This window comes from Strigops habroptila, chromosome 4 (genome assembly GCF_004027225.2).
Source record: "Strigops habroptila isolate Jane chromosome 4, bStrHab1.2.pri, whole genome shotgun sequence".
NCBI lineage: Eukaryota > Metazoa > Chordata > Aves > Psittaciformes > Psittacidae > Strigops > Strigops habroptila.
The window spans coordinates 38,489,811-38,505,986 of record NC_046358.1 but is presented as its reverse complement, the minus strand read 5'-3'; the positions used below and the strand labels follow the sequence as shown (position 1 = coordinate 38,505,986).

At 38.6% G+C, this 16,176-nt stretch overlaps 1 protein-coding gene across 3 annotated transcripts; it reads left to right on the top strand.

The window, feature by feature from the left end:
* Positions 1-3: 3 nt before the first annotated feature.
* Positions 4-15,315, top strand: SRP54 (signal recognition particle 54). 3 transcript variants are annotated; one of them, XM_030481709.1, is made up of 16 exons: positions 4-237; positions 3,655-3,763; positions 5,222-5,313; positions 5,885-5,969; positions 6,936-7,040; positions 8,464-8,530; positions 8,617-8,674; positions 9,380-9,530; positions 10,318-10,466; positions 11,779-11,879; positions 11,991-12,077; positions 12,439-12,512; positions 12,770-12,878; positions 13,680-13,850; positions 14,352-14,447; positions 15,106-15,315. In XM_030481709.1, exons 2-16 carry the CDS (start codon positions 3,686-3,688, stop codon positions 15,195-15,197), a joined length of 1,515 nt encoding a protein of 504 aa, XP_030337569.1. In that variant the 5' UTR covers positions 4-237; positions 3,655-3,685; the 3' UTR covers positions 15,198-15,315. The 3 variants fall into 3 exon arrangements, with proteins under 3 accessions (XP_030337569.1, XP_030337572.1, XP_030337571.1); XM_030481711.1 differs by lacking the exon at positions 4-237 and adding an exon at positions 256-436 and having other exon boundaries at positions 15,106-15,305; XM_030481712.1 differs by lacking the exons at positions 4-237; positions 8,464-8,530 and adding an exon at positions 255-436 and having other exon boundaries at positions 8,592-8,674; positions 15,106-15,305.
* The last annotated feature ends 861 nt before the right edge of the window (positions 15,316-16,176 follow it).

Sequence of the window (16,176 nt, the reverse complement as noted above, 5' to 3'; positions counted from 1 at the left end):
TGCGGCTCCCTTGTGCGGCTCTCCGGGACTACCTTAACGAGCGAGCGGGAGCGCGCGCCCCGGAAGCGGAAGCGAGCCGTGGCCAGCGGGGAGAGGGCGAGTGCTGACGTCTCCCCGGCCGGCGGGCAGCGGCAGCCACTGCTGTGTCGCGGTTGGCAGCGGCGGTTGGCAGCGGCGGGTGCGCAGCGCTGGGCGGGTGCGCCGGGCGGCTCGATCGGGCCCCGCGCCCTGCTCCCGGTGAGTGCTGGCGCGAAGCGGGGCCGCGGCCAAGCCCCGACGGCGGGGAGGGCGGGCACCCACGCCCCGGCGGCCCCGGGGAGCGGGCGGCGGGGCTGCCCTCCGGCTTGCCGAACCGCTGCTGCACCGCGCTGCCCTGGCTGCCGTGGGGCTCCTGCGCCTTGCCAGGCCGTCACTGGAACAGGGCGCGCCCGGCCCGGTAGGCGGCCGTTGGCGGTCGCTAGATGTGGGTGCGCGGGGAAGAGGCCGGGGCCGGGCACCTGGGAGGGCTGCCCCTTCACCAGTTTTGGCTTTTCAGTGAAAACGAGGCCGTAGGGCAGTGAGCAGAATGGCCAGTCCCTGCTGCGGCTTTGGGGCTGCCTTCCTGCCCCTCCTCGGATAATTTTGGAAGGTGGAAGCCAGTATGTTGGGGCTGAGTGCTGCTGCAGCAGCTCAGGCTGTTCCCATCTGTGCTTCAGCCGTTGCTTTTGTTACAGTATTAGACTTGCAGTGGGTCTTAACCCATATATGTATTTAGTATAACTTTATTGTACAGACTTTAAGTATTCCTTTTACTTAAATCCCTAAAACAGCTGTTATCTGTTAAAGGTGTTATCTTTTAAAAATTACACCTGTTAAGGAGTACTGGTAGTTGAGCTGCACAACGTTTGGTTTGAGTTTTATACTAGATGGTTATGCAGGGGCAGGTGGTCTGTCTCTTGAGAGTTTTTACTGCTGTTTTGTTATGGCTTAATAAAGCCCCCGGTATTTCTACTGCCCCTTTGTTCCTGAAATGCCACTTTTCAGCAGGAAGCGGAGAGGCCTTGGGACTCTGCAGTGGAACAATGACCTGGGAGCTCAGCGCCGAGGTGCCCAGGCTGTGTAGCACTCACGGCCTTCCTCAGCACGAGGCCTGCGTGGTGCAGCCTGGCTGGTTTGCTGTAGGGCCCTGGCAGGTTCACACCGGTACAGTGCGCTTATGGAGTGCTGCATCAAAGCTGAAAAGCTTTTCCAGAACTGCAGATGCTCTGAACGCAGTGTGTACTCATTCTGCAGTGCGGTCACTGTTAATGCCCATCTGGGCACCTGCCAACTCAAGCTGGCTACCTGCTAACACAGCCTACGTGTCTTTTCATCTTGTTGGATGGATTGTACGTGAAAAGTTATATTAATTTCTGTAGTTGGAATTCCTTAATAATTCTGATGGCTTATAAATCCTTAATGTGCTAGAGCCAATAGTAAAATGTTTAAACTCATCCCCTCAGTATGCTATTTGTATTATTGTTATAGGCTGTTGGAAGAAGATTTTGGAGTTCTGCAGTGGACATATTTGTTTATTAGTACATAATTAACTTTTTGGAGATCCACAGAACTCTGGAAACTAATTTTAAATACTGAGTGTTCACCTGGCTGCTGTATTTTGGTCATGCTATCAAATTTTTAAGCTCTTGTATCTAAGTACTGTAGTTAAAGTTTGTCCATGGCTGCAGTTGTAGCAGCTCAGAGCTTCCTGAGATGCAATACTGTTTTTAAAGGTTGTGGGGTTTTTCTTTATTTGTTTGGGGTTTTTTTACGATTTTGTGATTTTCATGGGAAAGGAGCTTGAAAAACATTTTGAACATCTGCTTTCCTGACACTTTTTGGTAGATCATATTGATGATGATGCTTTTTCAGAACTATTCTGCAAGAATGTGACTTACGTGCCTTGTAAGGAAAACTTGTTTTCCCACATCAGATGTCATGTAGAAGTCCTCTTCCAGCAAAGGAAGAAGCTGGATATCCATATTTGTTAGCATACTCATTTGCAAATATTTTACAGGCAGAGTTCCTTAGGAAGCATAGACAGATTTTTAAATGAAATATGATGATGGCATGGTAGTGTGTGTCACTTTGGAATTGCCCGTACATATAATGTACTTTTAATCTAAAATCTGTACATGTCTTTATTTGCATCATTTGCTACACCTGGGGTCTGTACTTAGACTGAATGTATTTATCCTGAAACTTCTGGAGACTCTGTTCCATGTCGTGGCCTCAGATTCAGAGGGGTTGGACTGGCAGTTGTGTTTCATGGGTTTTTTCCTTAATCTGCCAACTTTGTGACAATATTAACTCTCAATTAGGCAAAGCAGTCAGGAGGTTGGCTTATGTGGGTGATTTGTTTTATATACTTTGGAATATATCTTCGTACTTATTTATAAACATATAGTAAGCTTTGCTTTTTGGGGCCTGTGCAGCTGGTAAATCTTGATGCGTGTGTATAATGAGCTTCTTTCTATCTTACCTAGGTTGGAGCCCGCTCTCTTAAATAAAATCTAAGCGTAGTTAATGATGTATTCTTAATTTTACTAAACAGACGAGCCTCTCGTGTCTGTTCAGTCCTCTACTCATTTGAAGAGGGAGGGGGAAAATTCACCAAAATCTGGGAAACTCTCAGCTGCTTTGATTAGAGAGGCTCTCATCATTGGCAAGTTTGCTTTCTGTTCTGGAAGGAGGAACTCAAATGTGTGATTCTGAATTCAGCTACTGGCAAGGGAGTAATTTCAGTTGGGTATGAGGGAAAAACCCTGTGAAATTGGAAGATAAACAAGAAGTATCTGAAGGGCTCCACTTCAGCAGTAACTATGGTGTTGCAACTTTTTTTGCTCGTTAGACAAATTTGGTTTGCCCTTTTCAGATTTTTAGGTTGCTGTTTCTACCATGTGTTTTCCTGAATATCTTGCCACCTTGTATAGAGGGTGGAGTGGTTTAGCATGTTGACTAAACTATGCATACCCTTCAGAAATTAACTCTTTATGGTTTCTTAAGTACAAGTTTTGGTATGCTTTAGGCTTATATGTAAATTTGTGTCTGTAGTAAACAAAAATAGGCTGGTTTAAAAAACCAAAACAACCCACAACAACCTTTCCCCTCCCCCCAAACATTAAAAAATACAATGTGAATTTTGCTTATTAAAGTTGAAGCATGTTTGAGGGGTTACTGGAGTGGGAAATTTGGTTTGATTTAAAGTAGATAAAGTAGAACCAATAAATAATGTTCAATTTTGCTAGCAAAATATTTTGCAGGATGCGGAGCTTCTAGGCCATTCTGCTTGGTTTTATTCTGTCCTGTAGCATATTGCTGATAAGATAAAAAGCAGTTAGCACTCTTTCTGGAACTCTGACTGGACTGTTTTTTCACGGTGAACTCGATGCACAAATATTCCAGACAGTGAAATGCTTCCTAATGGCAGCGTGGTGTCTCTATTTTCAAGTAGGCCATCCAGATAGACTAAAATTAGCTTCAGGCCAGTATTTCCTAAAAATAACTCTAAAAAAGTAAAACTTGTGTGCTTTCTGGGAATGCGAAGCAGGTTTCTTAACCCAAAAGATACTGGAATAATTACTTTGAAGGCATAGCTTCAACTAGTTTTAAATTTAATTTTTAATTGTTTTACAGATTCTTCTAAGTTGTACTTGAAGCCGCCAAAATGGTTCTAGCAGATCTTGGAAGAAAAATAACTTCAGCATTACGCTCACTGAGCAATGCTACGATTATCAATGAAGAGGTATGTAGTATGCATATGTGATGGCAGTAACATTTAGAAAGCAAAGTTCTGAGAAGTTCTCAAAGGCTGATGAGAAACTTGAAATAGGTTGGTGTTATCTTGAGGCTCTTTTCTCTCAAGTAAAATTTCCAGCTAGAGGCTTCACCCCCCTCATACTACTGCCAAAACTTAGAACCAGATATAGATGCATATAATCATCTCAGGCACAGTGGGTCGGAGGGTTCTTGAGCGTGGTGGCTGTACTTACAGAGATGAGTGTTCTGAGGAGGTAACACTGGAGGAGGCAACATGTGCCTAAGGTTGGGTGGAAGGTAGGCTGTGAGACTGCATAGAGTGCTCTGATTTATGCATGTGTGTGCAGCTAGACTATGGAGATGGCTGCGAGAAGCTGAAGTGTGGAAGAACAAATAGCTTTCAATGTAAACTTTGCTGTCTGAAATGTGAGGATTATGTTTTTTGCTGCCTTTATATTCAAGCCAATACAGTATGTGGTTCTGGAAGCTGTCTTGGAATAGTCTGTTCTTTTTGTTTTCGTTTTTTTTTAATTAAGGGTTTGAAATTATAAATAAGTGTTTTCTGTTATATGGACTGAAAAGCAGGAGGGAAACTAATTGATGTGGTGGTTTAGAATGGCCTCTGAGTAAATAAACTGCTGGAAACTCTTTTTGGGTAGGCAGACAGGTGGCTTAAAGTAACTAAAAAGTAGGCTTATCAAGGGTTGTAGAGTTGCAACTTGTGCACAGAGGAGAGATTTTAACAAATCTCAAGCCGGGAGACAACAAATCCTTAACTGAATCTAACATAGCCCAATTTTGGTTTTTGTTTTCAGCAGTAGAAGCTTTTCTCCTGCAAGAGCTCAAGCTGTGCAAATGAAACCATTTATGCATTATGCATTTACTTTAAAAAAAAAAAATCTTTCTGTTCAAGACTTTTCACTTTGAAAAGTCTTAGAACCACTAAATCGGGTTCCTAACTGAGGCACCTATTTGCCTAAAAGACATACCCGAGAGCAGCAGTCCGGTTTCTGAGAATATAGGTAGCTGTGTGTCCATTTTTGCATTAAGGGATACTTTTATTTACAGAGGTTGTGTTAAGAGATTCTTTTGTAGCTTTCTGTTACAGCTGACTCTAGGGAGTACCTGTAGGGAAGTTTAGGAAGACTCACTACCATGCAAGCTGCTGTTGTCCTTAATGCGATAGGAAGTGTTCTGTGTTACTTTGTTATAGTGTGCATACTACAAATTGAGGACCCTTCTTTTCCAGTATTACCCTTTCAAGTTTAAATTGCATTTACATAGGAACAAATGCACAGACTTTTTTTTTCTTTGTGGCAGTCAGTATGATAGGACTGCATGTATTTAATTTGTAAAAGCCTTGGTTATAATGGTAAATACTTTCACGTCTTGTTTTGGACTAATACTGTGTATTGTAAAACTATTTTTCTTTTATACTCCAAAGGTTTTAAATGCTATGTTAAAAGAAGTATGTACAGCATTACTGGAAGCTGATGTTAATATTAAGCTTGTGAAGCAACTCAGAGAAAATGTCAAGTAAGTAAAATAATCAAAATGCTTAAACTTCTAATGTTTGTAAAAGCTGTAATTCAAGGTTACAGAAGAATAACTTGTAACTATAAGGTTTTCTTAGACACACACAGTTTAACAGGAAAATACAGTTTAAACTAAATGTCTAGCCAGTTTCCTCAAAAGAATCTTCGTGAAGTTTAGCCAGTTATTGTTGTTAGGCTTGCTTCAAAATAATGTTGCTGTCATCAGTTGAATGGTAGGATAAACAATTTCTTTGTTACTTCCTAGTCACCTCATCTTCACATGTTCTGAGCTGAATATAAGTAGATCTGTGTATAAGACCAGTACTGTTACTTGGCTATTATCAGATGTGTAATTCAAGTAGATGCAAGTTTGAAAGATGCAAGTATTTTAGAAACCCGTTTTTTGTCCTGCATACAGAAGTAACGTTTCAAGTGCATGTCTACTTAAATATGTCCTGTCTGAAAACCCAAGGCAAATCAGAGTGCTGTTCCAGTCGCAAAGATTTCATTTATGACTAGGTTAAAGTGATGCTGTAAGTTATGCTAGTGTTTCATGGGTTTCCTAAACTCAGGTCTGCGATTGATCTTGAAGAAATGGCATCTGGCCTTAACAAAAGAAAAATGATTCAGCATGCTGTCTTTAAGGAACTCGTTAAGGTAGGACTTCAAAACTCTGTATTACGTCACGTTTCTTGTACAGCCTGGGCTGAAGAAGCAGTACAGTAGCAGGCCAAGTGTTAAGGGTATTGTGTGGTACCTGCAGTTATGTTGTTGTAAGGCTTCTTACTGTTGCAAACAGTAGTATTCTTCTGATTGAAGCTACTTCCTGGGAATCGGTCCGACTAACTTCAATTTAAGCTTCAAGTTCAGCTGTTCTTAATCTTCAATTGAAATTTAAAGACAAAATAAGGGTAAAGTACTGTTAGCTTCTGGACTGTCCTTGGTTGTCCCAGAAACACACCTTTGCTACCCTAATAAAGATTTGCTCAAACTACTTAGAAGCCTTTGAAGAAGTGTTAATTAACAACTCAGCAGTTCGTGGCAGCATTTTTCTTTAACCTCCCTGCTGGGTCAGATCAGTACCTGAGTATCAGTATTCCTTCCTCTTTCCAATTAACAGTGCAGTCTTTTGTTCTTCTGTAGTCTATGCCACATCTGGATGTGTGCACGTCCAGATGTGGATACATTCCCATCTGGAACATATGTACCTTCTACTTGTTTGAGAAGTGAGGCAGCAAACCTAAAAACTCATCTTTACTGTAGGATTCTCATCAGAAGAGGTCCGTCTTGAGCAGTGATGGTCGGGTTGAGGTCATTCTGTGCTGTCTGTTATACTTGTGCCATGTATACAGGCCACCCTGACTTTGGTGCTTGGTATTAGAAATAAATTAACACTGTTACTGTTACAGAATTATTATGCATAACATGATATACTGTTAGATATCTTGCATGGACTGTTGCTCTTCACTATAAATCAGCAAGCATCTAAGCTAAATTAAGACTAGACTATGCAAAAATTGGTTTGCTCCATTGAATATAAAACCAGGCACCTAGCATGACGGTGACACTGTTCTGTGCTTTTGAAATTCAGTTCTGCAATATACATTATACTCTGTTCTTTAGCTTGTAGATCCTGGAGTCAAAGCATGGACACCTACCAAAGGAAAACAGAATATTATAATGTTTGTTGGTTTGCAAGGAAGTGGTAAAACAACAACCTGTTCAAAGGTAACTTGCACTGTGAATCTGTTTGCATGTTTTGTTTGGGTTTTTTGTTTCTTGGGGGAGGTCATGGTCATTGGACTGCTTTGGTTGCTTGTGATCAGTGCTGTTTCTATTAGTAGGAAAGTACTAACTGATTAGTTAGTGTAGTTATCTCTACACTATTAGTGTAGAGATATTTTTGCAGAGGGGTTTCTGAGATGAGGAGAATGTCCAAAGTAATATTCTTGGGGGGCAATTTATGGTTCGTAGAACTTCCTTCAAGATTTCTTTTTTTTTTTAAACTAAACTCTAGATGAAACAGTACTGTAAATTGAAATATTCTATTCTTTGCTTTCTGGGTTTAAGACTAGTATTATAAATGGAACTGATCTCATTCCATTGCCTGTTTAGGGGGACAGTAGAAGCTGGCGTCTATGTTAGATATCTCAGTTAAGTATGAGTGGCTGGTGTGAAACCTCTTCGAGCCCTAAACTCATTGATGAGATTTGGATTTGTTTTTTTAAGGCTAAAAAAGAATGCTCTGATTCAATGCTTAACCTATTTATGATGGTTGTTCGAAGGAAATAATGTGGGGAAAAAATGCATCTTTGTTGCTTTTTTCAGTCGTCTGCTTCTGAGATTCACACATAGGCTATACCACATATACCACTGCTCTGATTTCATAAGTCTCCTCTAGTGCTTCTGTAGGCAAACTATATTTTGGAAGTCTGTCTTTGGTCAACCAAATGTTCTGTGAATGTACATTGTACCAGCAAAGCTGGTGAGGATTCCATTTAATCCTTTAAAACATGTCCTTGCAATGGAAATATCTTTGCTCCTCTAGAAGTACACAAACAATGAGCTGTACAAGTTGTAGCCATTAGTATTGAAGTAATACTAAGTATTACTTAGTATTTTTATATTATTATTTTATAATAATATAAAATACATTATTTTATGTTATTACTTACTACTGCTTTGGGTAGTGTCCTGATTTTGGCTGGGACAGAGTTAATTTTCTTCCTAGTACAGGAACTGCTGGTACACTGCTGTGTTTTAGCTTTAGTATGAGAATAACTACTACAACAGGTAGTTTCTAAAAGCTAGTTCTGTCTGCAGTATTAAAACAGTAAGCAGAATCCAGGAGTTAGTAAAATGGGAACTGGAATTATTTGTAGTCGTTCCTAGCTCAGGAAACTGAAATCAGAAGCAGAGTCAAGCAACTGTTTTCATCTTGCCCTTAATAATTATTTGTGTAACATACCTTTCTAAACAACAGAGATGCTAACATTGGGTACTTGTACAGTGTTACTAAGTAGTCTTAAGTTGTAGGAAAGCTGGCTTGATTTTTTGAGTCTGTACTTCAGTGGCTTATAAGTTGTTATATAGTGTGATGCTTTCCCATGGCATTTTGATGTAACTACTTGTTTTGGATTTCTTTTCACAGTTAGCATACTTCTATCAGAGGAAAGGTTGGAAGACATGTTTAATATGTGCAGACACGTACAGAGCAGGTAATACAGTCTTTAACGATGTGGTTCTTTAATATCTACAGATTTTATTTTTTTTAAATAGTCCTTTGACTATATTTGTCTTACAGGTGCTTTTGATCAGTTAAAGCAGAATGCCACAAAAGCAAGAATTCCCTTTTATGGGAGGTAAGCATCTTTCAGAATCAGTTCAGGGAACAATTCAATTCCAACGATGTATTATTGTTCCTTATTGAACGTCCCTCACTAGGCCCCATTCAGTGTTGCATAATTACTTAGATTTTATTATAATATTTGCTCTGATCAGTTGAAAATTCTGTCTAATCCAGTATACTGTCTGCCAGAAGTAGCAGGTAAGGATAGTTTAAGAGATCAGGCATCTGGGGATAATTCCCTTGAATGTTCTCTCAGTATATGGCAGTTTATAGGCCTTTACCAGACAGATTTTCAGGAAGTACCATTACAGATCAAAGGATATGATTTTTGGACCCTTAATTTTTATTGTCAAGTAGAGGCAGCAGTGAACCTAAAATAGCTTTTATAAAGCAAGAAGTAAGTTTCCCTTAAGCTTCACTGGAGGTGTACTGTCTAGGTGCTCAGTTAAATCTTCTTTCAGAGAAGGGCTAGAGAAAGGCTGCTTAGTGTGGTTTTCAGCAGGGGAGACAGGCAGCCCTTTGTGCTTCACTTTACTGAATAGTAAGGGCAAATGGCTTAGGCATATTTTAAATCAATTTTTTGCTTGACATGAGAGGAAGTCACTCTTGAAATTCAGATCGTTAACCAGTTTACAGTAAGGTGGTGAAAGTCTGAATTAGTTTCTTTGCTGCTTTGTTGTTTATTCATCTTGTTTTCTTTGTTTTCCTTTGTGGTCAGTTATACAGAAATGGATCCTGTAATTATTGCCTCAGAAGGTGTTGAGAAATTTAAGAATGAAAATTTTGAAATAATCATTGTTGATACAAGTGGACGTCACAAACAGGAAGACTCTTTGTTTGAAGAGATGTTACAAGTTGCTAATGCCATAGTGAGTAGTTTCAAGAAATACAATAACTTCTGTTATAGTAATTTGACTACAGTTAATTTATGTTTATCTCCTAAGGTTCTGTGTGGATAAACCAGGGCTGGATGATCAGTGCTTGATAGTTCTGTGTCAGTTTTAATTCTTCTATCTGTAATTCAAGCATGCTTGCATGTAACTAGACTATCATTCCTGCTTTAACTTCTCCTTTTCAGGATCTTTATATTGAGAAACTAGATAAAAGAACCAGTCTGATCTGGTTTCCTGTGTACTGAATTTTCTGTGATTGTCACAAATAATTGCCCTGAAACAGAGAAGATGATTGGCTTTGATACGTCAATGAAGCTGGTGTTTCTTGTATGGGTTTTAAAAGCCTGGCTATTTGACACTTCCCACGCAACTGTTGCTAATGGCTAACTTGTTTTCAGAGGAATGGATTTCCTAAAGCTCTTAATGTAAAACCCAATGAAAGATGTTGTTAGCCATTAATTGCTTGTAGATCCTAATTAGCTTATTGGCTCAGATACTAGCTAAAATCACTCAAAACATAAGTAATAACTGTAAACCTATAAAACTGTAATAGTCTATGTTGTAGATAAGTCTCTCGTATAGTAATACAGCATCAGTTTTCAAACGGTCCTTTGACAATACTGTTTGTAAAACAGTTGTCCTTTTGTTTCAAACTGCACATCCCTTACATACTGTTATTGCAGTTCTGCTACTGAAGATAATGCATGAACACCGTCTAAGGAAGCAGGAAATGATTACTTTATGTATCTCTCATTTCTCCTAGCAACCAGATAACATTGTTTATGTGATGGATGCTTCCATTGGCCAAGCTTGTGAAGCTCAAGCTAAAGCTTTCAAAGATAAAGTAGATGTAGCTTCTGTTATTGTTACTAAGCTTGATGGACATGCAAAAGGAGGTGGAGCTCTTAGTGCGTAAGTATTGTGACGCAACTGTGTCCAGCACCTGGCCGTGCACGGACAACCATGAAATATGTTAGTGTCTCACAGAAGCCTACCTATGAAAGTGTCACTGTCACACTGCACAGAATCTAAGCTTTAAGTAAGTAACAGTTATGTTCTTTTCCTACTTCTGGTGGATAGGATCACCCATGGACTATTTAACATCAGTCAGTATCAGATCTGAGGTACTTCCAATGCAGTAGTGTGTATTGTTACATGTCAGACTTACACCTTCTGAAACCAGCATCAAGCAGTTGTATTTACTGTGTCTTGCCTATTAGGATTTTTTTTACAAAAACATAAATTTGGACTTAATAGATAGAGCTTACTTCAAAATTTTGCTTCTTATTTAATGTCCAAGATTTTTTTTTCCAAAAGGGGAAAAACTCTAGTTAGTCATATCTAATGGCCTTAAAACCGTTATGCAAATCAAACTTCAGTGTCCAGCAATTTAGTAAAAAAATTAGTATTCATTCATGCTTTCCTGAATTCCATTTTTGTTGGATTTCCCTTGTGCTGTATCTTGACAGATTGGATTGACTAGAAAATGTTAACGTTTTATCTTCAGCCTTATATGATGGCGTGTCAGACTAATCTTCAGCTGTGCCTCAGCGATATAGCTTGTATGCAGCTGAGATGACTTGTCAAAACAGTCAAGTTAACGACTTACTGAACTGCTGTCTTTGATCTTAGGTGTTAGAGTTCATGAACTGCCATATTTATTTTGCTGTTATTTATAGCATAAGATGGAAGACTAAAGAGCAAAATGAAAATACCGAAAGCTTGTTCCAGTTGTCGTGTGCTTGTATGTGTTAAGTCTGCTGTGTTTGTTCTATACATTCTGCAGACTGGAAGCTGAGTTAATGTAAAAACTAGCGCCAATGATTGGTGAAAAAGTTCTTACTTATGTCTAAGCTTTTCCTGATTTGCAAACAAGATTGCTGTCTGTTGCAGGAGGTATCTTGAAGAAAAAGTAACCAATGCTTGCCTCATCTGTCCTTTCAGTACTAGCGAGGACAATACTAGGATAAAATGGAGAATATTTCTGTTGCTATTTTTCAAAGCAGAGTTTGTATTTTACAAAGCACAAACTAGAGAAACATCTTGTCAGCTTCTCCCAGCTACCCATCCTAAATGCTGGATGTTTTTGATTAATAGTTTGAGGAGAAGGATGAGGAGTTGAGAGAGGATACACTGTGTTGATGCCTTGCTGATTATGTTAATAGGTGGTACAAAAGATGGGTGGTTTTTGAGAGGCCATTTCATAAAATATATTTTACTGCAGAGTTGCTGCCACAAAGAGTCCTATTATTTTTATTGGAACTGGCGAACACATAGATGACTTTGAGCCCTTTAAAACCCAGCCCTTCATCAGCAAACTTCTAGGTATGTACTACTATGTACAGCTGTACTTAAAAGACACTTCAAATTGGATAATAAAAGTTGAAGTGTCACTTTTTTAATGCTAACTTCAGAGCTGGGTTTTTTCTTTTCCAGGTATGGGTGATATTGAAGGATTGATAGATAAAGTAAACGAGTTAAAGTTGGATGATAATGAAGCACTCATAGAAAAGCTCAAACATGGTAAGTTATTCCCAAGGACTGAATTGTAGGTGTATTACCATAACCTAATCATGGCAAGTTGTCTCAGAGATGTAGACCATTGAGTTAATCTGTAGACAAGTAATTTGTTTCATGTACACAGTTGTGTTGTTTTTTGAGTGGTAGGTCTATCAGACTGCAGAATAACTAGCTTAATGCTTAAATGTGTGCTATCTAAAACCGTTTAGCCATCGTAATAGTGGAGAAGTTGATTTATCTATGCAGTATAGTATTTACCTTGTGAATATAAAGAAGAACTGGGAAAGGACAGCAAGACCAAAATGCTAGTGTGACTTTTGCTAATCCTTTTTTTGTTGTTGTTGTTGTTGTTGTTGCTCTTCAGGTCAATTTACATTAAGAGATATGTATGAACAATTCCAAAACATCATGAAAATGGGACCATTCAGTCAGATCTTGGTTAGTTATCTCCAAAATAATTTTATTTTATCAGATTTTCATTTGTGTTTGGCAAACTTCTGCTGTAAACTTAAAACTCTTCATTGAAACTGGTGTTACGAGTCTGTGCTTTGTTTTTCAAAAATGTGAAATTATTTGCTTACTCTGCGATACATAACTACTGAACTAAAACTTGCTGTTCATATTTCTGGCTGCTTAATTAAAATTAGCTTTGCCTCTTCTGACACAGTATTTGTTTCCCATTTTTTAAAAACAAGGGTATGATCCCTGGTTTTGGAACTGACTTTATGAGTAAAGGCAATGAACAGGAATCAATGGCAAGGCTAAAGAAACTGATGACTATAATGGACAGTATGAATGACCAAGGTAAAATAAACTTCACCCGCTATTTTTTTTTTCTCCATTGTTGAACAAGCTTATTTACAGAGATCTTTTTGGAAACAAGTTGGATGTAAAGGCAGCATCTACAGTGACAGAAAATGATGAAGAGCATTTATTGCTCTTAGAAATGGCAAAGAGTACACGTCTCAAACTTTCTGAATGAGTCTAAATATTTAGATATACCTTGACAATTGCCTGTTGCTGCCTTATCTGTGTGGAATAGGTGGGATTTTGAAGCATTTGGAGATTACTGTAGGGCAATTATTGGAAATGAATGTACTTTTATTTTTCATGCTATAGCTGTGCTTCTTGAATTATTAATGCTATACTTGCAAAGTAAAAAGCTACATTCATCTTTAATCTGTCATTGCTGTATGTCTTCCTACGCACCCTCAAATTTACTTGATGACATAGCCTGGTCTCTGGAATTCAAGGTGGTGTTCCTAATCCATCCATAACTCTTGCAGGAGAAGTATGCTCTTACCCTTGTGCTAAACCCATGAATATGGCTTAAGACCAAGTATGTTGAAAGCATAATTTATTCAGGTGACTTTTTCTGCCATGGCGATTAACGTACAAACGTAACAATGTTTTAGTACTACTCCTTAGAATATTCTATCTCAATTATTTATGTTAAATCCTGCATCGTCACTTCTAAAACAAGGTTTTTGATCCCTGGCTCAAAACTAAGTTCTCAACGATGGTGAGAACACGTCTGCTACTAGCTGTAATAGATTTTAATGTCAGTAACTGAATGGATTTTTCTTTCCCACACTGTAATTGCAGAACTTGACAGTACAGATGGTGCCAAAGTTTTCAGTAAGCAGCCGGGAAGAATCCAAAGAGTAGCAAGAGGTTCAGGTGTTTCTACCAGAGATGTTCAGGAGCTGTTGACCCAATATACTAAGTTTGCACAGATGGTGAAAAAGATGGGAGGCATTAAAGGGCTTTTCAAAGGTAAAAAACAAAACCAAAACAGCAACCCAAAACAACCAAGCAAACCAACCAAGCAAAAAACCAAACAACATTTATTAACTCAGTGGGGAGGTTACTTGATGTGTGAACACAGAGGAAATTTGAAAATGTTCATCAGGTGTTGAGAGAGGACAAAGTAGGCTGTAGCTTGCTTATTTTCATGATGTTTGAAAGCTCTTTTATGTAACTGGTAAGAGCTGCACTGTTCTTAACGACACTAATGTGTAACTTAACGGTGAAAATTACTGGTTTTGGGTTCATCAATGTAGACTTCATTACTACTACGCTGCTGACACTTTAGTCTGTTACGTGGGGTGCAGGGACTGTTGATCATTAAAATACTTTTAAGTGGCTGATATAGTAACTTTTGATCATGGAGTCAAACAGATTTGAATCTAGAATTAGGAGGTAGAAGTCTGATTTATTTTTAGCCCCGTATGTTAACCCACTTTCTTACAATTGCTTCTTTTGTGTTTTTTTTAGGTGGTGATATGTCAAAGAATGTAAACCCATCTCAGCTGGCCAAACTGAACCAACAGATGGCAAAGATGATGGATCCAAGAGTTCTTCATCATATGGGTACGTGTTGGGTTTTTACAGCTTCAAGAGGACTACCAATTACAGTGAAGCATTTGAAATATAGAAGTGAGGAAGGTGACATAAGAGTGTGCATTATATGTCAGTATTAAGTATTTCTGGGTTTTCTAACAGGAATCATAAAGTTTAGTCCATATGTTATGAATGCTTTGCACTTAACAGTGCTTAATCTAGTCTCTTCATTGGGATTCAGCTCTCAAAATGATCACTTGGAGGAGTGTTTGAAATAGTAATGTGATGACTGGAAGCATAACTGTGCTAATCTATTCCGCAATTTCCCTTCCCTTCTTTTGTAGTCTTTGCCTCAAATGATTAAATTTGACAGGAGCACCTTTATTTAAAGACTCCCATACTGGAACCTTACTAATTGATAATGGTCATTACTTCAAGGTTTTTATCTTTTGGCTAGATCTTAATGCACAGGTCACCTTAAAACCTACTTCAAGCCTGGTGTTTTGCAGAGCTTTCTGTAACTACTCAATCGTCCATTTTCAATAGCCATTGAAACCTAGCTTCAGTCTTGGGCTTTTGCATTTGTATATTATTGAAATAGTGTATGTTCACTGTGACGAGGCCTCAAGCAAGATAGCTGTGCTTCAGAGTTAACTAATACATCCCTGTTCCCACTTCCCTTCTGCAGGTGGCATGGCAGGATTGCAGTCAATGATGAGACAATTCCAACAAGGTGCTGCTGGGAATATGAAAGGCATGATGGGATTCAATAATATGTAAAGAAGCCTTAATAAAAATGGACTTTGACTCTTCATTGCAACTTCAGTGAAAGAATTTGCTTTCTTCCTTTTTACAGTGATTGGGGGAGTAGTCTTTTGAAATCTTATTGAGGCTTCTCGGTTTCTACATCTAATTTCTGAAAACTATTTTTGCTTAAATTAGTTCCTCTCCACTAATACCTGATGGCACAAAGAGTAATTAAATTTAATAGAACAAAATCATTATGTAAAATTTTAATATTTAGAGACACTTTTTAATTGTTTACATCAAATGGCAGCCATTATATTTGTAAACAACCCTGATCTTTGGTTATAGTAACATAAAATGTCACAAATATACTGTAAAATAAAATTTAAGTGGTTATAAACAAGGGAATGGCCTGTTTCTTCAGTTTTCATAACTGTGCTTTGTCAGTATGTAATTACATGATTTCCTTTGTTTGAGTTGTTTCTAATGACTGTTTTAACTCGTATTTGGCTTTGATACTATAAGAATGATTCAGTATCTGAAATGTGCTGTTGCTGCTCAGGTGTTCTCCTTGGAGCATTTGTAGAAGATGGATGTGCTGTGCTCAGGTTTGTACAAACCTTTGTGCTTCAGAACGTTATTGTTTTTCCCCTGTACACAAAGAATGAAGTGACGAAAGCCATATGGGTATGCGGTTATCAAGCTGTCCCATACTGAAGATACTCTTCATACCAGCCTGCCAATTAAGCAGTTCTTTCATTATGGAGATAATTTCTAATATGTATTAGAGGGATTCTGTGCTGGTACTGAACTTAAAACAGACACAGATAGCTGAAGAGCATATTACCCCAACATTACCAGCAGTCTGGTTTTAGTTTCCTACATCATTTCTTCTTTTAATATTCCAGTTTTACTGTGTTGGTCTCAAAAGGGTGGACTCTACAGGCATACTTCAGAAACTAGATAGACCAGACGAACCTTGAAATCCAACATACATCTTGGCAAATATGGT